The 23,594-nt window shown below is 34.7% G+C and overlaps 1 protein-coding gene across 1 annotated transcript in view; it reads right to left on the bottom strand.

Annotated features, from left to right (window-relative positions):
- The window catches only part of RpL7 (ribosomal protein L7), a 33,768-nt gene extending 10,581 nt beyond the window's left edge, over nucleotides 1-23,187 (bottom strand). Inside the window, exons 1-4 of the mRNA XM_089094806.1 lie at nucleotides 23,078-23,187; nucleotides 12,162-12,285; nucleotides 6,853-7,028; nucleotides 528-775 (exon numbers count right to left, since the gene is read on the bottom strand). Of these exons, the coding sequence (XP_088950932.1) occupies nucleotides 528-775; nucleotides 6,853-7,028; nucleotides 12,162-12,285; nucleotides 23,078-23,091 (562 nt within the window). The 5' untranslated portion in view covers nucleotides 23,092-23,187. The remainder of the gene's footprint in view (nucleotides 1-527; nucleotides 776-6,852; nucleotides 7,029-12,161; nucleotides 12,286-23,077) is intronic.
- Between the last annotated feature and the right edge of the window lie 407 nt (nucleotides 23,188-23,594).

The raw sequence follows: 23,594 nt of genomic DNA, 5'->3' as shown, positions 1-23,594 counted from the left end.
GCAGTTTAAAGTTATTTTGAATGTTTGTTTGAACCATATAGTGATCTAATTAATTATTAAGTAAATTATTTTTCTAATGTAGAGCTGAGACGGTATCCTATCAAGGTGGTATCCAGGGGGGAGGGGAGAGGTATTAAATGTTGAGGTGAATAGGACACGTTTTACTGATGATAATCTCCAAAGATTGTTACTTTCGGCCATCTATCTGTTTAGGCCAAAGGAAAAGCAGATCGTTCCCGAATGGGGTGGGAAAAAGTCATAAGCAAGAAATTTAAGGAAATTAAGACTCCACACGAGAAGATAAACAGTGAAGCTTTCAACAGATTACAGTGGAAAAGGAGCATCCGCCGCTATGTTGTTCTCGGGCGGCTTGGTGGCACGGTTTGTGTTTTCAGGAGGGAGCAATTCATTATATAAAAAATCTTTTCCTATAAACAATTTAGGAACATTTTCTTCTTATCTCCTTCTTCTCAAGTACCACAAGTAGAGAAAACAATGTTTCAACAAAGATTTGAATGAGCACCTACCGAGTTTTCTTTCAACAATATCATTGCTAGTAATGGGGATACGCCTCTGTCGAACCTTGGCAAAACCTCTCTTGTAGATAAGCTCCCTAACAGATTTCAAATTAGGGTAACCGTAAGCGACGTATGGCTCGACAATCCTCAGCATGTTCATTGTTGCCTTGTTCAATTTCACAAAGACACCGTTGTTAATCTGGCGAAGACGAAGGAGCTGAAGAGTTTTCTTCACTTTGGGCGCCACTTGGTTAATACTAAAATTGCAAACTTAAAAATAGTAACGAATAAACTATAAAAATTAAAAAAAAATTTATGTCATGGGGGGGGGGGGGCGGTGGTCTTATATTTGAAAAGTTTTGTGTTATAAAGTCCAAATATAGTGCATTTGTTGTGTTGTTATTCGAAAATTTCCTTTGTTGGGGTCTCTGTCAAGGTTCTTTTCTTAGGTACTATAATATAATTCGTACTTGTGCATTATTCGGTACACACTTGAGAAATGAATTTGGTTAATCATAATAAAATATACCAAAATATGGTGGAAATACAATAATTTAGCAACGAAATTATGAAAAATACAACAAAGATTATTGATGGGGGGAGGGGGGTTACTCAGAAAGCATTATATTAAATACCTAAACTAACCTAAACCAATCAAAATACTATTTTTATCGATTAAATATTTAATAAAAATAAACTTAGAACGTAGATTTCAACTGAGCCTAAGCTAATTTTCTTCGGATACTCCCTGCCTAAAACCGGTCTTTCCGTAGATCCACATTCTCGAGTGTGTACCGAATAATGCACAAGTAACATATAATTTAATAACGATATAATTTGCATAATAATACTAGAATAAATTGAAAAAAAAACATTTGCTCGCATAACATTAACATACGACGATCAAATATAAGTTTAAGTGCAAATTCATTATTAGGCAAATTCATAGATACAAATTTCGTCGATAATTATCAATTTAATAATTTCAGCACATATACATTCAAAATATCTTTTTATGAGATTCGGCTATCTTTACAAAACATTTTCTTGCAACTTGCAGGCAACGCTGGAAGACACTCCATACAATCCATATCAGAATTAACAACGAGCCTTGCAAAATATTGACTAGTTAATTTCTAGGACTTTCTTTAAATAATCAATTCTTTCGTTTTTTCATGTTTTGGTAATTTAGCAAATTTGAAATCTTGGGTCCACGATTATGACACAACGATTTTGATCAGAACATAAAAATATTAGTAATATTTATTCGTTTAAAAATGTAATTAAAAAAAATTCTTTTCATTAAGTATGAATTTTATTTTTTAGGTAGGTTAATGAGTAATTTAGTAATTGTGGCCTCTTGGGATGTGAAGAGAATAGTACATTTGATGAGATTGTTTTGTTATAAGAATTACGGTGCTGATTTGAAAGTATGTTGTTAACTTTTTTTTCTTGGTTTAGTGTATATTTTGCCACGCTTCAGACAAGTTTTTTTTACCTCTTTGGATGGCTGTTAAAAGTATAGTTGTTGTTTGTTTGATATAGTAAACTTTTTCTCTCCCAAGACTACTACTTATGGTTTATGAACTTCTTGTTGCCTTGAGATTACCACAAGAGATTGCTTATAGAAATTATATCTTTATGTAATAATTATCATAATTTTAATTAAAATAATTTAATTTATAATTCTCTTTAACTTATAATTATAAATTAAAGAGTTTAAAGTTGAAAATCCTGTCCTGTTTAGAAAAAAAATTATTGTCAAATTCGTTCTACCATCTAAAACCAAGAACTAAACAATAATCATCTTAAACAAACTAAAATATATTTTTATGAATTAAAAATTCTTAACAATATTTGACCTCGACAATCTTTCCATATTCACCAATTTGTTTAACTTTTCCAAGAGGTCTTCAATATTGAATATTTAATAGGCTTTCAATACCTAACATTCATGTCAAATCACCATTTCAAAAAGATAGGTGATATTAAAGGCCCTTTAGCTACCTTCACGACCAAATTACTGGCTCTAGGTTTCTATTATTATTCTGATCTTGTTTCCCATGAGCCTTCATTTAGGTTCCTATAAAACTTACGGGATTTTTTTCTGCTGAAATATTAAGAAATATGGTCTACAAAGTCAAAAAAAATCACAAAAAAGTTTTTAGATTTAAAACTTAAATACAATAAAAGCTCAATTAAGAAAATTATTTGAAAGGATCCATATATTCTGTTTTGAAATTCTATAATCTAAGAAACTTGGATTACTGCACTGACTCAATGCATATAGTAGATATAGTAGTACAAATATAGTAAAAAAAAGTAAAAAATATAAATGACGGGATCAAGGACAATCGAAAACAGGTGAACCAAGAACTTAAATTGAAGTCCAGGCAGATAATTATACTAACTATTGTTTCAACAAATTCGTTCTGGATTGATTTGGAATTTTCAGCGAAAAATAAACAGATAAACATAGAGAAAACATTAACTGGAAAGAAAAAAGAACTTTAATTAACCATACTCAAGGTCAGCACCATATTATCAATTAATTCCCATTTGATTGCATGAATGAGATTCATTTCCGGTTTCTAAGCAACGGTTAAAAAACGGAGCAATAATAATAATAAAAATAAATAAATAAAAATACGACTGAAACAACACAATATACAAAATAAAAAAAAACTGCCCACAAATAAACTAAACTAAAACAAATAGATCTTACACTTCTAGAAAATACCATATAAAAGCCATGGTTCAGATCAAGCGAACTTCTAAACCTATTTTGCCTTCAAGTAACGACGGTGAGAAGATTAGTAGCTCCATATTTTGCAGTTGTGCTAGAATTTCTGGCCCAGGGTTGAGGTTAAAAAGGTACTTACGAAAGTCTTCAAATGACCATGCTCCAGTTAAACACTACCATGCCAATTAATTTCCTTTGTCCCCTTTTTCATCAACATCATCAACAGTTGCGCATCTTCTATAATTGATTCTCATTGCTTCAGTCTTGTGTATGACTTCGAAAAAATTGCATCCTTCTTTGAAATTTTTTTTTTTTTTTTAATTTCACTCTCGATATCTTGCAGTTGTTAATAGAAGTGATAAGAGGGGAATGAGGGATGGGGAAATTCCGCGTAGTCTGCTGGTGGTACTGATCCTGTGTAGGGTCAAATGAACATTTGAAAAAGCAGCAACTGTTCTTGAGTTCAAGCATATTCGATGGACGGATGATACTTGGCCCTCCTATTGAGTTTCAAATACGAAATATTTCTGTCTGTAAATTGATTTCTTATTGCAATATTTTAATATGGATGTACCACACAATAACCTAACATGGTTATTTCGATGTTGCTTGGTCGCGTGACAATTTCACAGAAGAGACATATTTGGGATTGAAATAGGCTATTCGCTCTAAGGTAGTGCATACGCAAAAGGGCAAGAAGGAATTTCCTTACTCTCCCTCACATTGGTTTGAAAATTCAGGCACTGTTGCATCGAACAAATTTGTTGACCACTTCAGCCAAACGTTAAATCTATCCACCATAAGTAGAAGGTTATCCTTCATAAGTACATCCCCGTGGCCAAGAATAGCCCATTTCACGACCCCTTCTTGGCTGACATTTCTCAGAAGAAGGCAAGAGATTACAGCATCAAATATGCCAGTGAAACTTAACAAAAACTAAGAGGACTGTTTTCCTGGGATTACACCTTATGTGAGAGTTACTACTAAAAATAAACGTTCTTTTTTTGCATAAACTCCTGGGACCTGATGTCCAACCGGTTGTATATTCGTTTACGAATTTTTATCGTCCAACCTACTGCAAATCCAGACTTAAAGATTGTCTCCTTTTATGCAAGAGGCGTTTGCTGCCATCTGTGAATTTTTTTTTCAGTCCAGTAACAGTAATGGAGGCCGAACCAGGAGCAAGTGAAATAAAGAAAATCAACTTACGAAAAAGGTCAAAAAGTAAGAAATTAGATTAAAAATATAAAGAGATAGGCTAGACAATATAAAAAATCAGGCGATATATTCTAAGACCAAAGTATTGACAGGTTTGATTTTCAACGCATTTACTGTTATTGCTGCCATCTGACAGAAGGACTTTCAGTCTTGTACAATGGGTTGTACATTCGGTCTTACCTTAGAAGTCCAACGGGTTGGAAGATTATATTTTTGGAGCCAAGTTTTTTCTGGTTAGGCCTAACATTTTTTTTTCTTCAGTGAGGCTATTTAAATGGAGTTGACGTATGTCTAAAGTTTCCTACTGTGAGGTATAAAGCGCCAACAGTTCCTTTCTTTTGCAATGTCCTTGGAAAAAGCCTTGTCCTTTGTTGAAAACATCGATATCAGCGACATGGAAGATAGCGGAGACGAAACCAACCCTGAGTGGTGTTTAACCGGCAACACATGTGCAACAGATGCAGACTAAGTGCCTCTGATAGTGAAGAAGAGTCTCAAGGCTTTCTAGATCGGGCTAATCTCAATGACTTCTCAGTCCTATTTGACGAAAGAGGACGATATTCCACTAGCGTATTATATTCCAGCATTCAAAACTGATTCCGTACCAGCAAGTCGCTCAGGAAAAATTCGCTGCCCCAACAAAATGTGGACCAGTTCAGATACCTTGAACGAGCATCATTCACACCTTCCCTTGTACTCAGATCAAGTCAACGGGAAAGCTGGAAGCCACATGAATACTTTTTGAAGTACTTCCCTGACTCATTTTTTAAGACAATGGCTTTCGCAATGAATTGCCATTGCCAGAAGGCCACAAACAAATCTTTCCTCGCTAGTGTCTCCAAACTGGCGGTATTCTTTGGCATTTCAATCGTCATGAGTAATCTGAAGTTTCCTCGTCTTCAAATATTTTGGAGCAAGAAATTTTGAGTCCATATCATCTGCGAGAAAATGCCTCGAGATCGGTTTTTCAAGCTTAGACAGAATGTGAAGTCCCTTTTGTTTGACGAGGTTGACGAGGAAACCAAAAGAAATAATCGTCTTTGGAAAGTGCATCCCTTGCTGAATTTGGTGCGAGTTGAGTGTCTAAAGCTTAAGCAAGAACAATTCGTTTGTATTGACGAGCAAATGATTCTCTTGGCTGGGCGATGCAGCCTGAAGCAGTACGTGCCAAATAAGCCAAATCCTCTTGGCTTGAAGAAGCTTGTTTTAGCAGGTTCATCAGGCCTGGTGCATGATTTCGTAAGCCATCAAGGAAAGACAATCTTTGTGCCAGAACTACAAGTTAAAGGTCTGAGCACTGCCGCTGTGCCACACCTATGCCAAGATCTAAGTGAAGGTTCATATCTTTTCTTTGATAGGTACTTCACTAGCATGTCTTTGCTCGAAAAATTATCAGAAAATTGCATAAATGTAACTGGCACTTCCATGAAAAATCGACTGGAAGGTCTACCAGCGAAGACCGGTCGTGGACTAAAGAGAACTGGACGTTGGACGTCCCTTAAGTTCACGCAAGAAGATCGAGTTGTAGCCGTTACGCAGTGGTACGACAACAAGCCAAATTTTCTAGCTTCAAGCTGCTATGCCAAGGAACCCGAACTACCTGTGTCAAGATACAACAAGACTGAAAGAAAATATGTAGATATTCCCAGTCCTCTTGTGGTAAGACAGAACAACAAGTACATGGGCGGAGTCGATCTCTGAGACCGCATGGTGAGCTATTACAGATTCAGCAGAAGGACAAAGAAGTGGCCAGTTTGAGTTCTTCATCATTTCATTGATTTGGCACTTTGAACTGGCTACTCTAGAGGGTAACTTCAGCGAATGTGAAGACGACAATGATGAAGATAAACTGGAGCAGTCAGCTAAAAGAAGAAAAAGATGCCCTTTGCCATCTGGACCGGAGAAGAAATCGAATGCAAAGCATCTATATCGCTACGACGTGACGTTGAGGAATTCGGCTCGATACCGGATGCCTGGATGCAAAATGCAAACGAAAGTGTTCTGTGAAGCGTGTCAGGTCTATCTCTGCTTTCAGGTTGGCAAGCAAGTTGGAGAATGTTTTTCAGAATTCCATAAAAGATAAAGGATGCTTTTGTGTGTTATTGATCGTATGTTTTCTCATGGCATTTTGTAACTTGTGTTTGAAAATTACATGAAGTTGATGTCCAACGGGTTGTACATCCCGCCCGGACCCTCAGAACATTAAAAAAAAAAAAAAACTTTCATTCCATCGTCTGGTGCTATTTTTTTATCGGTAAATTCCAAATTTCATATACGCCCCTACTCAGGAACATACCCAGGACCCAGGAGGATAATACACTTTTTTGACAATTAGAAAATAAATATAATCTCTAAAAAATCTTAAAAACATACCCCCGAATTCGGATAACAAATGCCAACTTAGATTCAGCTGGGACATAGAAGTTGCCTTCCTTTTTAGCCTCTCTGTTGAGTCTGATTTCATCCCGCTCTTTGTCTCTGTATTCTTTGGCGAATTTTTCGGCTCTTTTGAAGATCTCTACTCGACGGGCTCGACGAGCTCTCAAGTACTAAATAAGGATTGAGTCTATTCAAAAAAACATTCATTCAATGGGCAGTACAAGTGAAAACATCACTTGATTTCACTTTATGCTGTTTAATTTGCTTTGGATTGCAATTTTAACGGGTTTTTAATTTCAACTAAAACTTTAGTCTTTACGTATCTTGTGTAATAACAGTCCATTAACTATAGCAAAGACAAGAAATATTTCAAATTAACAAGATTGACAGCTTCGATTTATTCACTAACATAAACAAACATAATGCTGCCATCTACAATCCTGTTATGTTTATGTGTTAAATTATAGGGTGGTTGTCAGAATCTAAAAAAAATTAATCTAGATATATAATTTTAAGTCAGAAAATAAACCAAGAAATAGCATTAAAAGTTGAAGACAATGTTAAAGCCAAAGGAGAATCTGAAAAAAAGAGTTGCTACCTTTGTTGATACCACAAAAAATATAAACTTAAATGAAAACACCCATGATAATATCCCAGATTCCAAGAAAAAAACAGCTAAAGACCATCACAATACCCTTAGAATAGACAGGAAAAAGACTGCTCATATTAACTAAGAAAAGGACTTGAAGAAATAGAAAAATAAAGGACCTAATACAAAAGAATACTCAATATAGTAGAAAATTAAGTACTGTCAATAAGACATAAAAGCCAAAATATAACAAACAACTAGACAAATGTTATTATCCAGGGTTCATCAGATGCCAAAAGTCTTTACAAGTATTCTTTCATCATTATATACACTTATTCGTCATATCGAAATTCAGCCTAGTTTTTTTTTACATTTTTTAAAATTTCAGGGTTAATGTTGGAAATCAGAATTGGTTTGAAACTTCCTAGAGAAAAGCAAAAACTATTAACAGACAATTCAGTCTTCTCTTCAGGGTCAGAATTACCACTTCAGAAATCTTTTTTCTTTAGCTTGAGGAAAAATGCTGAAAATCAGAATTATTATAAAACTTTTAGGATTTCTTCAACAGGGAGCAAACAAATTGGAGAAAGCTAGTTTCTTTGCTGAGAGGAAGATACTACCAAAAGTCACTTTTAGGACAGGTTGTCCATTTTTAACATTTCCAGAGCGACTTTATTATTATATTTTGATGGGAAGCAAAAATTTTATACAACTAACTGCAAAAGCTTAATGAAAATTACCAAACTTTGTTGTTCTTGCAATAGAGAAATGAATTACACCGAAACTGGCTTTATTTCCTCCAATTTTTCTATTAAAAGTTTTTATATTTGACTTGAAACCCTTGGATAAACTTAAAGAAAAAAAAAATTGACAGTATCTTTGCTAGGTATTATCCTTAACTGTATTGTAATACATTTTCCACAAACAAATGAATATAAAGATGACAAACGGGTCTATGGCCAGTAAATGAAAAAACGAAGAGGACAAAAAATCAAACGAATATTTCGCCCGTATACAGCAAGGCGTCTTCAGCGTAGAAAAAAAAACAAAAAAAAAACTAGAAACTAAAACTGAGAAATATAACAAAAAAAATATATATATAAAACTAAAGTGGATTAATATAAAATATATAATATACACTTACTCGCATATACAATTGGCAGGTACCTTCATGAACCAGAAAAATAACTCTATTATCAGTTACTTTTCTGGTTTGATGAAGGTAGCTGCCAATTGTATATGTGAGTAAGTGTATATTATATATTTTATGTTAGTCTATTTTAGTTTTATATATATATTTTGTTTAGCTTTAGTTTCTAACTTCTTTTTTTTGTTGCATCTTTATATTCATTTCTTTGGTTTTGTCATGGCTGGCCAGTTCGTCGTTAGATCTTTTACAATACATTTTCCTAATATAAGTTGATTCAATTCAACAGTACCAACAGGGCAGGGTAGCAAACTCCCTCCCCTGGGAGTCGACAACCACCAAACTGCTTAATTCAATAATGCTCACGTTTTCTTCAGTTTTTCTGGATTACATCTTTCTGGAGAAAATGCCAACCATAGCAACTCCCTTCAAAAATTCTTGCAGACTCCCTCCCCCTCCATAGTATTTCAGCAGATTCAACAAATCTAGAATGGCCAGAAAGTTGACAATCTGGAGATTCAGCATCTTCTGAAACCTCTTTGGATCGTCGGCACGTTATTTAAAACAAGCAAAACCATCAGAAGGATTTTCAATCACACTTCCTTTTCTAAATTCTCTCCTTCTCTCATGTGTTATGGCTATTATGGGTTGTTTAGTTTGCACACTTTAGCCTTCTTCACTTTTCTACCTTTACTCTGTGAATAGCTGTGACATAATTTCATTTCTCGACAAGATGAAAGTATTATAGCAACTTGAATATTTCCCTTCTTCATTTTAGGGCACATTGTGTTCTACTGGGCTTTTGCTGGGTGATACGGGCTAATAGGACTTGAAGCAATTCAGCAGTTCAGTCTGACCATCATTTTTTGTATGACGAGCATATCGTCAGTTGGGTATTAAAAGGACGGATCTCGATAATTGTAAATTTTAGAAGAGCAACAAAAAAAAACTTCAGGGCTTTTTTATTTCCCCTTCAACAACCATAAAACAAAAAGGGATCAAATTTAAATTCAATACATATTACTCATTCTTGTTTCTTGGTTATTGGAGGGGAAATAAAAAAGCTGTGAGGTTTTTCTTTCTTCTGTTCTGAAAATTTACAGTTATGGAAATACGTCTTTTTGATATCCGGCTGATGATATGCTACACTCAAAAAGGCAGCATTCAACAGCTTCATAGGTCTCATATACGATGGGTCTGTGCAGATGGAGGAAACCATATTGTTGCACCTTTGGAAGGAGAAACTCTAGGAAATCTAGGCTTGTAGTTTTTGCCTGAATCCCCATCATTGTTATTGTATTCTTACCATAAATCTATGATTTCAAATTCATCAGTGTTGATCAGTGGTGTCAAGTGAGGGGAGGGGCATGTACCCCCTAGATTTTAAAAACATCTTTAAATGGGGTATTTTCACTGAAAAAGCCTTCTTGGTATTGTCATTTAAAAAATGAAAAAAAACACACAAATTCACTCCCTCCCTTATTTTTAAGACTGCATTTTACTCCCCTCTCCAACAAATTTTTGTTGATTGACACCACTTGTGTTGACTCTAAGAGAGACCTTTGAGTTAAAATTGACAACTAAATATAATGTCAAAAATACACTGAAGCACAAGTGGCAAAAGCTAATATAGAGTCTTGGGTCTTGTTAGATCAACCATCAGCTCTGGAAAGCCAATGATAATCTAAAAACTTTATGCAGATTTTTAGTGCCACTACCAACAATATTGATTAGCTACTGCATCATCTCAATATATGCATGACTATAATTTGCTTGAGTGGCCAAACAATGACAAAATACTGGGCCACCATTCAGTGGCAGCAATTCCTGCAAACTCAACAAGTTCTAGAGCCTTATCTTGCAGAAGTGAGGTTTAAGGTATCTCAGGTAACAATAGGATCAATTTAGGAGAAGAGAAAGACTTTGGAAAGGGATTATTAATTAGAACTCCAGAAACCTCAGGCTATGGAATGGTTTCCTGCAAATGTGGTCTTACCTGAAAAGAATACCCTAAATAATTACAGGCTGGATTGAGGCAAGGATATTCATTATGCAAGTAAGATATTGTGCAGACATCAACTTTGGTGATTTTCATCTGCTTGATTATTTCTACTGACACCCATTACATTATAATTTGGTAAAATACCCTCACAACCAAGGAATCCCTTCTTTTCTTAGCTGTACACTCGTTTATTGTGAAACTTATTTAGTGGATTTCATTAGGCTGAAAATGAGGTGATTGATATTTGTTAGATGTTTTAATAATATTTTTTGAGGCTGTAGGCAATATTAGGCCTATGTTTAAAATGAAATTAAGTAGTTAAGTTTCATTACTAAAGAAACTTATGGATGGCATGGATCATGCATAAAAACACGTCTGTTGTGGAATTATGCTTTATGAAAATATTTTCGGGTGTGGGATCATATTATTAGTTTCAAAAGCCAAAGAGGTTAGTTCTAAATCATATGTTCCATCAATATACAACAATGGATCTGTAGAATGTCCACTGTTTTTTGTTTGTTTTTTTTTGTATAAAATATAAACCTTTTTTAAAGATTAAATAAAAAAAGACAAGTTTTTTTTAACAAAAGTAAGATATTATACTTAATAAAAAATGAAACAAATATTAAACTTCTTTTAAAGAAAAACTCAGATACATAAGAAAAGGAAAAATGGCTTAGAAAAAACTAAACAAAAAGATCTAAGCCTTTTTTGAGGATTGGACAAAGCACGAATAGGCTGACTTTCCCCAAAAAAACTGGTTTCTCACAATCATTATCAAAACAGGCTAGGATATTCTCTGTATACACATGACTTGAACACTTTACCCAGGATACATGGATATTATCAAGAATATCTATAGAACCTGGTTTACTGATCTGATGAACCAGGTTCACCAAACCTGGTTTAATGAATGACCTTGTCTAAACAGTCCATATAGGGATCCAGACCCATTCATGGGCCTAGGCCTGGACAACATATTCTTCTTTTTAAGAAATAAAATAGACCCCAACTCTAATAAGCTTATTGCAATTGATTTTTATAATTTTTGGCATTCAATAGCCAGCTTTCATTATTGAAAAACATTTGCCAGTACCTATTAAAGCCTATCACAGTTAATTATTTGCTTATTGTACTTCAGAGCTAAATACCTCCTTTTACAGACAAAAAATTCTTGGAATATTTATTAGTATAAGCTAACAATACTTAGCTTAGTTTCAAAGGTTCTGTGGGTATGCAAGATATTTTTTTTAAGAAAATTATCTTGATTTTGAAACTGTATTCAATAATTACAGCTAAATATTTAAACTTATTCACTGAGTTATGCAAGTAATTGCAATAAGCTCTGCTGGACTTTGTTCTCTTATCATTTTCCTATACTTTCTGGCTCAACCAAATATGACAAGAATAGCAGCAAAACTCACTCAGGCTCCAGCATTTTGTTGCTTATAGGGAAGAATTCTGACTTTTACTACAAATATTTTGCCTGAGTTAATTGGTTTCCAAAGAAAGCTTGTATTTTCTAATGCATAATACAAATCACAGAAATTAGCATAAAAACCAACCTCAATAGCCTTTTTAGTTGTAAGAGCCTTGCTTTCTTGGAGCTTCTTCCTCCTTTTAAGAAGGGTCTCAGGAACTGTTGGTAGCTTAGTAGCACCTGCCAAGGCACCCCCTGAAGGTTTCTCCCTAAAATAAAAGAAATTAAAATCAGAAAATTAATAGATTTTTCATACCTGCTTGTACAGCATAACAACAGTCAAAATTTTAAGTGGGATTGCAGAGGTTTTGACCATCAGAAGGGAAGAGGGAGTATCAAAATGTATGTTAGTAAGCAATTTTTTTCAAATCCTTCTGAAGGCCAAATTCTTCCAACCAATCATTGGGGGGAAAGGAATAGAATCCTTCCTAAAAACTGAAATACCACACCTAAGACCATATTTATTACTCAAGATGCTATACATTATTGCTCATTGGTAGTTGGAACTTCAATAATACTTCTTACAGGATTTACCCCCCCCCCCGCAGCTGGTTGGTCACTAATCACCTAGAAAAGGACTAAATTCTGATTTCTGATAATGGCCCTTCAGAATTTCTGCAGCTATGAGGTGGATCTGGGGATGAGGAGCAGGCCACAAACAGAGATCCATAAAATACTTAATACAGTGAAAATAAAGTTACAGGCAAAGGTGGATCTAGAGCAAAATCTTGATGGGGGCCCAATGTGACTTAGGTGCCAATAATTGACAAAATTAAAAAAATATTTATTTAAAAAAAGAGTGAAAAACAGAGAAAGAGTGTGCAAAATAATCTTGGAGGGACCCAGCCCTCCCCCTGCCCCCTGGATCCACCAATGGTAACAGGCACCCACAGTATAGCTGATCTTCTAACTGAAGCACAACATTCTGAAACAAATGAGCTGTATTACTGTTACTGCATCTATGGTCAGAAAATGACTCAAAAGCCTGGACACAAACAAGAATGCTGGTCCTGACAACATTCACCCCCACCTGCTAAAAGAAGCTGCTGGTGAAATTACCCCTGCACTGACTACCTGCACTTTGATTTTGAATTAAAGTTATTAAGTATTTTGCAGTAGGTTGCATCAAGACATGGCTAATTGTAGACAGAGAACATTCAGCATTCCTACATTCCTTTTCTTACTTTTTCAAAATTCCTTTCATCATAAAAAAGTATTCTCCCAATGGAAACTCGCCTATATCCCAAATATCATTAAGAAGGGGGAAAGATCCAAAGCCAAAAATAATAGACCTATCAGCCACACATCTGCCGTCATGAAAGTCCTTGAGAGGATTGTTAATGACATACTTTTCAACACCTTGTTAATCTCCAACAGGCAGCATGGCTTTCTCCCAAGAAATTATGTAGAAACCAACCTTCTAGATACTTATGAACATGTTACCCAGTTACAAAGGCCTACCTTTTGATTTGATTCTTTTAGACATAGCCAAAGCATTTGACAAGGTCTTGCATACTTGGCTTTGTTCTAATTTAACAGCAGCAGGAATCAACCAAGAATTATTAGATTGGCTAATTGACTTCCTGGCTGGTACTCTGGTAGACCTTAGACTGTACAAACATTCACAACAGACAGCAAGTTTACCTACTTACAATCTTGCAAAGCCCTAAGTTGCATTCCCCAGGGAACTGTTCTTTGACCAACAGTGTTTCTTCTTTATATTAATTACATGACAACCCTAGTCGGCAACCACTTAACCCTTTATGCTGATGATTCAAGACTGTTTGATGTGCCCAACAAATCAACAATGTAATGCAACCTTGATCACATACAGACATGAACAGACAGGTGGTTTCTCTCTTTTAATATTTTCAAGTGTGCCATCAATAATTTTGGCCAAAATAATCCACAGCACCAATATACTATGAGTCATGACCAGACGTCATTCCCCCCTCCACTCCAAATTTACACCAGTAGTAAAGACACATAGCCTCCTAAAGTTCCACGAAAACTGCACAAACTTTCTCCAGAGCAAATTTGAGCCTTGGACTTATTAAAAAGAACTAGTATTGGCCAATCATGTAGAATCCTTGTAAAGTTGATAAGACAATTGTGAGACCATTCCTTGACTTTGGAACCTACATTGCTGATCCTTTTTACAAAGTGATATACAGCTGATTGAACGTGTGCAAATGTGGCCACCAAATACATCTCTGGACTTTGTGAGAAACTATATAGTGAAAGGCTAACCACCCTAAACCTACCATCTTTGACCTTCCAATGCAGACACAGTGACATGCTACTGACACATAGATATATTAACAAAACCAAAACAAGCTCTTTACTCAGTTACCTAAAGAAAGACAAGCACAAGGCCACTCTAAGAAGCTTCATGAGCCCAAAGTTAACTGCAGAAATAGGCATTGTTTTTCAATGCTGAAAAATCAATGATTTTTTTTTTTAGGGAAAATTCATTTTTATTAAATATCAATATTCACAATAAAACATATCAAACAGACCTACCATGTGAAAATCTATACAGATTTGTTTGTGGCAGGACTCACTATTTTAATCACTCATATATATATATATATATATTGAAAAAACTTACTCACATATATAATGGAAAAAAAATGCAATCATATAAATAAATAAGAAATAAACCTCATGGGAACTGCAAACCAATCCTTACACAAGAGAGAAGACAAAATACAGCCCCCCTCAGCCATCCCTATTCATTAAGAAATTCTTTAACCTATTTTTAAAAGAGGACACACTCTCAGCCATCCTAGTGCTTTCCAGAAGACTGTTCCATACCAAAACACCCATATGCCTAAATATAAAACTAGACCTAGCAGTGTGTCGTCTCTCATGTACTAGGTCTGCAGAATTCCTTGTATCATAAGAATGGTATGCAGAATTTGATGATAAAACATCACAAAAATAATTAGGTGCTAATTTATTTAAACACTGATACACAAAAATACCTATCTGATATTCCCTCAACTGTCCAATATTTAAAATATTAAAATGGTGATAACAATCCATTGTACTTTTACAATCTTCAAAATCACCAAGCAGGTGCAGTGCTTTATTCTGCACAATTTGTATCTGTTTAAAGTTTACAACAAAATTACTAGCCCACACAGAACAACTGTATACAATGTAAGGAGTTATTTAACTAAGGAGATCATGTCTTTGACATCAGCCAAAGTTTTCAGAAGGAGACTCAACAAAGAATGGGAGGCCAAGCCTTCAAGATATGACTAGAGCTGCCCATCACTCATGTCTTGTTAATAGTGATTAACATGTATGTATATATATATATATATATATATATATATATATATATATATATATATATATATATATATATATATATATATATATATATATATATATATATATATGAGTTGAGCTAGGATGCCAATACTGCTTGTCATGCCCAACCAATTTGCATACTCTCAGATAATGACATTGTGCAGCAGTGTCTATTCTAAACTTCAGAAGACGGGTCCCCTTGATCATACCTATATCTGGTCAATGTTTATCAACTAGGCTTAAATTGCATCTATGCTAGCACTCTCCTAGTTAATAGGGTGTGTCACTGAGATTTAAGCACAGTCACAACCCTCCTTTTTTATATTTGTGTAAGTGTTCAAACAGTTGCCATCTCAACAATACAGCCAAATAGACCACTCATTAATGCAAATTAAAGTAGTCCCACCACCCCCTAATGAAGCAAGATATATCCCTATTCCACATACAAAGGTTTAGAGATTCTGTACGTTTGTCATTATTTTTTGTGCTTAGCCAACTTCCCAATAACTTTTAAAATGCCAAAATACAGTCAATAAAAAAAAGAACTTTTGTATACAGTCTAGGGCTATATCTGGCCTATTGAAGGGCTGTGATGAAATTACAACTGTAGGGATTATTATATTTGGAAAAGGTATAAAATTCAGACCCTTTTGGAACCTCTACCCTTTGTGCTATATTCATGGCAAAAACTGAAAGAAAAAAGAACAAAATGCTCTCCCAGTATTTGGATTTTTTGTAACTTCGTTTTTTTAAAGAAAATTTTTTTGCATAACCCCATATTCTTGCAAATTGGTAATACTGGGAACCAAATGCCATATTCCTTTCTTTTTTTGATCTGATTTCTCTCCCAAAAGTAACCTAAACCTAATATTTAAATATAGTACTAGGCTAAACACAAAAACTACTAATTTGCATTATCATGATAAATCTTGGTTTTCTTGATTGACTCACTAGCTATAAGATGAACATGCCACTTGATGCCCTTTTAAAGCTGATTCCAAATATATTGATCACTACTTTTGTAAATAATATTGCATGAGGACTGTTAAGAAGGAAACACTATAATAACAAAAGGGTAGTACCATTGATTTTTCCATTCAATGCTTTCAAACACTTCAATGGTTGCTACCATGACAATTATATACAGGACCACAGGAAAATACTATAATAAGGAGGTTTCAAATCTGTTCTTTGCTTTCAGTTGAAAAGCTCCTTTTTTTATTTGAAGTGTATTATACTTTCTTCCTAGCTAGATTATATGACTATGTAAATATTCAGTTCTCAATGATCTCAAGGGAAGGAATTACTTACCTCTACCTTAACCCTACCTAAGGGTACTCACCTTTAATGAGCTTTTACAATATGTGTTATAAAAGTGTGAAAAATCTTTGAGCTCTTGAACGAAAAATGGAAGGTTCACTATGCAGCTGAGATTCGGAATGTTCCCTAAATCAACACCCCTGTCTTATTTATATGAGTATTTTGTTTTGTATTAACTAGTTTTTGAAAGTTTAACTAGTTCATATTATTTCACACAGTTTCAAGCCTTAGTAAGGCTTAATCCCTAAATTTAATTAAACCTGAACCCTAAATCCCTAAATTTGAACCCTAAATCCCTAAAATGAACCCTAAATCCCTAAATTTAATAAATTTAATTTCAAATTTTTAAAACCTAAATCTGCAAAGACACAAGAATCTAAGCAGTTTTGGTGTGTTTCATTTGAGCAGTAAATCTATTTCTCAAAATTACACTTTTATAACACATATTGTAAAAGCTCATTAAAGGTGAGTACCCTTAGGAGGGGTTAAGGTAGAGGTAAGTAATTCCTTCCCTTGAGATCATTGAGAACTGAATATTTACATAGTCATATAATCTAGCTAGGAAGAAAGTGAATACATCATTTGATACCTTTTTGTATGCTTTCCAAGTTCAAAAATAACTTCAGAGGCAAGACCTATTTTAAGCCCTTAATGGGGATCTAAAGGTAACTCATAACCTTGTTAGTAGTTTTTATATGAAATAAATTCAAAATACTCATATGATAACCCCCTACTGCTGAAGTTGTTCATTCATTTATACATATTAGAACCGTTTTTTTTTTTTAGTTTCTTTCAGCTTAGTGTAAGGCCAAAGAGAAGTGACAGAATAGATAGAAAATATATTATTTGGGCTATATATTTGCAAATTAGGGGGAGAAGGGGGGGGGATTATTTCGACAATGTGAAGTTAGAAAACAATTCTTACTACATAATATGTAGAATAATTGTACCTAACACACTAGGCATGCAGGCCCACTATACTTTACCCCCACCCCCTAATGTAAAATATATAGCCCAAATTTGTTTCTAAAGTATTATATTTTTATCTTACTTTGGCACACTTCATTAGGATTGAGCATCAGAGAAATATATTAGAAGAGTATTAGGTAGGGGCTATATCAAACAAGTACTGCTGAACAAAATAGCCATCTCAAAATTTTGATCAGACAATTTTGGGGAACAAGAGGCATGGCAGAGGGCCTGGTTGCTCTCCAATTTTTTGATCACTTAAAAGCAGCACTAGAACTTCTAATTTCCATTTGAACAAGCCCTCTCCTGACATTATAGGACCACTGGGTCAATACAGTCATCTCTGGAAGAAAGAACAACAACATGCATCTATGATAGGCAAGAATGAATGAACCTTTTAGAGGTTTTGTGCTTTCAGGGTGCTAACATAGGTTTGAAAATTAATGTTAAGAAGACTGAGTTACTAAGGCTAGGAATAAGTAAAGATGAAAAGGTGATATTGGGAAACAAAAAGATTGATCAGATGGGCAGCTTCATTTACCTTGGTAGCATTATTAGTAAAGATGATGGGAGCAGTGAAGATATTAAAAGTAGAATAGCCAAGGCTCAGTGTTATTTCACAGTTAAAAAAGAGTTTGGGAGAATAGGAAAATAAGTCTGCAAACCAAGATTAGAATATAGGAAAGTAAAGTGATGACAGTGGTCAAATATGGCTGCAAAGCATAGGTTCTCCAAAAAGCAGATGAAGATTTACTTGGATGTTTTCGAGAGAAATTGCCTATGGATTGGTCTGGGTACCTGTCTGACTGACCATATTTCAAACTGTAGGCTGTACAAAAAATGTGGTCTAATCTCGCTACCTGGGACAGTAATCAGAGAAAGGTTGAGATGGCTAGGGCACATTCTGCAGATGAAGGTTGACAGATTGCCAAAGATTGTCCTTTGGGGCCAACCATCTAGGGCTAAATGGAAAGCAGGCTTTCATTGTATGGGGTGGGAGCATGCCATAAAGAAAGAATTAAAGGAAATGGGAACTTCCTGGGAGAGTGTAGAGGGAGGCTTTGAATAGAATGGGATGGAGCATGTGTAGCTGTGATGGCCTCAGGTGGCTTGGTGCTGTGGTAAGTTGTTAGTAGTAGTAGAAGTTTTTGATGGGTAACACTAAACTTAATGAAACTTGTATATTTGGAATCAGCATAATAGGCTGATTTGTTGGTTAATATTGACCTGTGTTTCTCCTTATTTACAGTTTGATACCACAAACTGTTTGAAAAACAGCATGTAAAAATGTCCCCATGCTAAAAAGTGATCTTCCTTGTTGTTCAAGGTGAGGACTGTAAGTTCCCTATTTAAAGTTTCCAACTACAGTAATTCCAACAGTGGAACTTCTGTTTAGCTGTGATGCATTTCTGAGGGGTTCTAGGCTCTTAGAATTCCTGCAATTTTTTTGGAATAACATTTGCTATTAGGAATAATGAAAATAATAATTACTATTCTTGAATCAGTGTAAATATTGAGCACTTCATATAATTGACCAACTAATAAATTGAACATGCCACTAGATGCCATTTTGTATGCTCTTTCTCAATTTTCTCTTACAAATTCCAACTTAGTTACAGGCAAACTTAGCCTGTATGCTGACAACTTGAAGCTCATCAGTCCTGTAGGAACTCAGCAAGGTGTGACCTCAATACAGTTAGATCTTGACAGCTTTGGCAAATGGGCCAAGATATGGAGGCTCAAGTTTAATGTAGATAAGTGTAAGGTTCTCCATTTTGGAAGAAACAACCCACAATGGCAATACTCTATGTTGGCAAATGCTGGTGTGAGACAGCCACTTTCTGAGAGTACCTGTGAAAGAGATCTGGGGGTTGTTCTAGATGAAGACCTTAATTTCAACTGCCACACCCAAGCTGCAGTAGCAAAGGCAACCCAAACTCTTGATCTCACCAAATGCACAATGACAAGTGGATCCCCAGCAATAATCACAAAACTCTACAAGAGCCAGGTGAGACCAAGATTAGAATTTGGAATGTGTGTTACAATGCCAATTAACAAAACAGACCAGATGGCCCTTGAGTCTGTCCAAAGACAGATGTCTAAATGCATAAAGGGGTTCAAAGACAAAGAGTATGCATACTAACTACAGTGCCTCAAGCTACCAACTCTAACATACCATCAGCAAAGAGGTGATATGATAATTACTTACAAACAGCTCCAGTCTGATAACAAAGACTTATTCCAGCCTGCCAAATCCCCACAAGCCAAGGGTCATTCAGCAAAGCTTTTTATGGAAGCATGCTAACACAAGGAAGAGGAGCAATTTCTTCTCCAACTGCATCATAAGCTTTTGGAATGATCCAAGTGAAATGACAGTGAGTTCACCATCTGTTGATAGTTTCACAGCAAATCTTGATAAGGAATGGGAGACCAAATTATGGCTCATGCAGTGGGATGAAGCTGATGTCCTGTGCAGAAGCACATCCAAGATTTTTGTTTGGGGGAGGGGGGTTAACATAAAAAACCTCAAAAAACACATAAAAAATTTGTTTTATATCCATTTTTGTCATATTTTTACAAGTCACACAAATATTTTTTTTTTTTTGGGGGGGGGGGGTCAAACCGGGTAACCCCTGCTGGATACAGCCTTGGTCCTGTGGTTAATGTCCATATTGCTAGCAAGTGTGATTTAAGGTAATTTGGTAAATTTTACCAAATCATATTATTGAGTTAGGAATGAAGTGAATACATCATTTGTTGCCTTTTTTTATGCTGATTACAAATATAATAATCATTTCTATCAGAAATGAATTTTAGTCCCCCTTATATATGCCAATTCAGGGTTAGGTTAGGTTTTAGAAATATATACCCTGAATTGGCATATATAGGGGGGGGAAGGCTGAAATTCATTTCCAATAGAAATGATTACTATATTCGTAATCAGCATAAAAAAGGGCATCAAGTGGTATATTCACTTTATGCGTAAGTCATTAATATGATTTGGTAGAAAAGTAACCAGTAATTTAAGGTGAATTCAGTTTTAAGCTGTTTATGAATCCTTAGAAAAGATTATTTCTTTCTATGATTTTTTGGTATAAAAAGGGTTAAACATTGGTTTCAAACTTACTATTTTGTTATAAAACCCATTCTGTTAAAGTTATATAATCTGTAAGCATTGATTTGTCACAACTAAGTTGGATAACAAAATTCAAAACAATTCAAAACTAAAACTAAGTTGGATTAAATTATGAGAATATGTAAATATTTACCCATTGAGGCTCATTTTGTAATTTACCTATTCATAAGTTATTTCCTTCCTGATTTACTTTTGATGTGAAAAAGCCCCTGTCAAGAATTCTAACTGTTATATCTGGCTCTAGAGGGGCCTGTGATTTTTACACAAGTATTGTGGAATAATCACCACTTTGACAGTAAACCCACAGTAAAAATAACAGTAAGTCAATAATATGAATAACAATAAAACTTACCAAAATTCATTTCAAACAAAAATGATTATTATATTTTGAAAGAGCATAAAAAAGGCATCAAGTGGTATGTTTACTTTATTTGTAAGTTAATAATATGAATAACAAAAAATTTACCAAATTTTTATGTCATTTTTAAGGGTCAAAAAGAGCTTAAATTTGAATTTTAAAGAGAAGCAATTATTATACTTGTAAAGAGCATAAAGAATGGCATCAAGTGGTATTATTTGCTTTATTAATAAGTCAATAATATGAACAGCAATATATTTATGTAACTCACCACCTATAAAATGGAATCAATCAATTATGGCATTGGCTTTCAAAAGTGAATTGGCTTCTCAATTTTGAAGCAAGTACAAACTAGGGTAGGTCTATTTCTTAAAGTTATGTTTTAACTGTTTGATATATCCTTTCATAAAGATCATAATTAAAGCCATTTTTAAGCACTAAGATCTTGCATCTTTCTGCAAAGATTATCATTTTTTCACTCATCTTTGTTCTAAGATCTTACAGCTCACTGATGTTAGCAAAAAGTGTGAAGAATGCCACTGTTCTGACATATAGAACAATGGGTAAAATTCTACTTTAGCTACTTTTGACTATCTTGGAAAGGGGTTAGGTTAAGAAAATGAAACTTTCAGGGATGGTTCTACAGGCTAAAGTATGTCCCGGTAAGATATTTTGAAGTACCCACCTCCACTCCTTCTCCCTCTAGAGGGTCCTGACCTTTGATGACCTTTAAAAATATGTGAGCTATAGAAGTGAAACCTTGCAAAATAGATCTTCTGCTTAAATGAAGTACAACAAAATTTTTTTTCAGCTTCACAACTTTGCTCAATCCCAATTTATAAGGTTTTAAAGATATGCAAATACATTTCCTAAATTTTTGAAATAAACTATTTATATGGCTTAAAATTCTGCTCAAATAACTGAAATTGCATTTTCAGAGCTAAAGCCAGAGAAAAAGAAACTGATAACTGAAAATTAATGTAAAATGTTGTTTTGTCAAAATTTCAATGGGTATAGACCTGTCATGTAGCAAAATTTCAGGACCCTCTAGAGGGAGAAGGAGTGGAGGTAGGTACTTCAAAATACCTTCCCGGGACATACTTTAGCCTGTAGACCAATCCCTGAAAGTTTCATTTTTCTAACCTAACCCCATTCCAAGATAGCCAAAAGTAGCTAAAGTAGAATTTTACCAAACAATGATGAGAGAACTTTGATGATATACTCATCATTATTGGTATTTTTCACTCATCAATGTGCTAAGATCTTGCATGTTTTTTTCAGAAAATGCTTAAAAGTGAAATCTTTGAATGAAGATCTTACATCTTTGGTTGTTTTTGTGCAAATGTCTTTCATCATTCTGCTCTGATCAGCAGTCTGAGATCAATGATGAGTAGATCATCAAAGTTCTCTCACCATTGTTCTATATGGCAAAACAGTGGCAGTCTTCACACTTTTTGCTAACATCAGTGAGCTGTAAGATCTTAGAACAAAGATGAGTTAAAAAATAATAATCTTTGCAGTAAGATGTAAGAACTTAGTGCTAAAAAACGGGCCTATTGTTCTCAGACTGCTGATCAGAGCAGAATGATGATAGACGTTTGCATAAGTACAACAAAAGATGCAACATCTTAGTTCAAAGATTTCACTTTTAAGCGTTTTCTGACAAAAACATGTAAGATCATAGCACATCGATGAGTGAAAAACAGGCCTATTGTCTAGGTAGGCCTAAGCTAGAAATCCATTTTATCATGACAGATTTTATGCCATAGAATGAAGTTTCGACTTACGGTTTCAACAATTTATAGTTTAGGCCACACAATAATAGCCAAAATTATGAGCTTTACATCAATCATTCGTTTGTCGTGCACGGATACGAAGATGGTAAGCGATAACTTACTTATTTTCAACCATATTTCGTTGTGATTTATCCTATAAATCTTTTCTTCAGCAGCAGTGTCAGCCGTTGATTGTTGACATGTGCATTGGCGCTGTTGACTATTGAAGTAGATAAATGCTTCTCAATTAATTCGGGATTCATCTTTCAATGCAGAATTTTCTTCTTTTTTTCGACTAAACTCGGGGGATACTGATCGAATGTCCATGCTTGTTACGATGCCGTTGGTTATCTGCATAAACTTCCTTGTTTTTTTTCCAGAAGACTAAATATAATTCTGACAAAATATCTAAGATGCAAAGTTCATGTTTTTTTAGAATTGGCCAAAATTCACAAACAAACTGGTTCAGTCGACACGATGAATTTTCTTGGCGACAAACTACAAAAAGTCCTTCAATAACGCGCGAAAGTCTCTGGGCGTGGGTTTATTTTATAGACTATATTAAAAATATCTTCGGGTTTCTGCTACTATTAGCGTAAGTCGAAAACATTTCATTTTTGTATCTTTATAAAAAAAAAC

This window comes from Artemia sp. Qi Xiang Cuo, chromosome 9 (assembly GCF_049724085.1).
Source record: "Artemia sp. Qi Xiang Cuo chromosome 9, ASM4972408v1, whole genome shotgun sequence".
NCBI classification, from domain to species: domain Eukaryota; kingdom Metazoa; phylum Arthropoda; class Branchiopoda; order Anostraca; family Artemiidae; genus Artemia; species Artemia sp. Qi Xiang Cuo.
The sequence above is the reverse complement of the archived record's forward strand: the minus strand, read 5'-3'. Positions and strand labels throughout refer to the sequence as shown.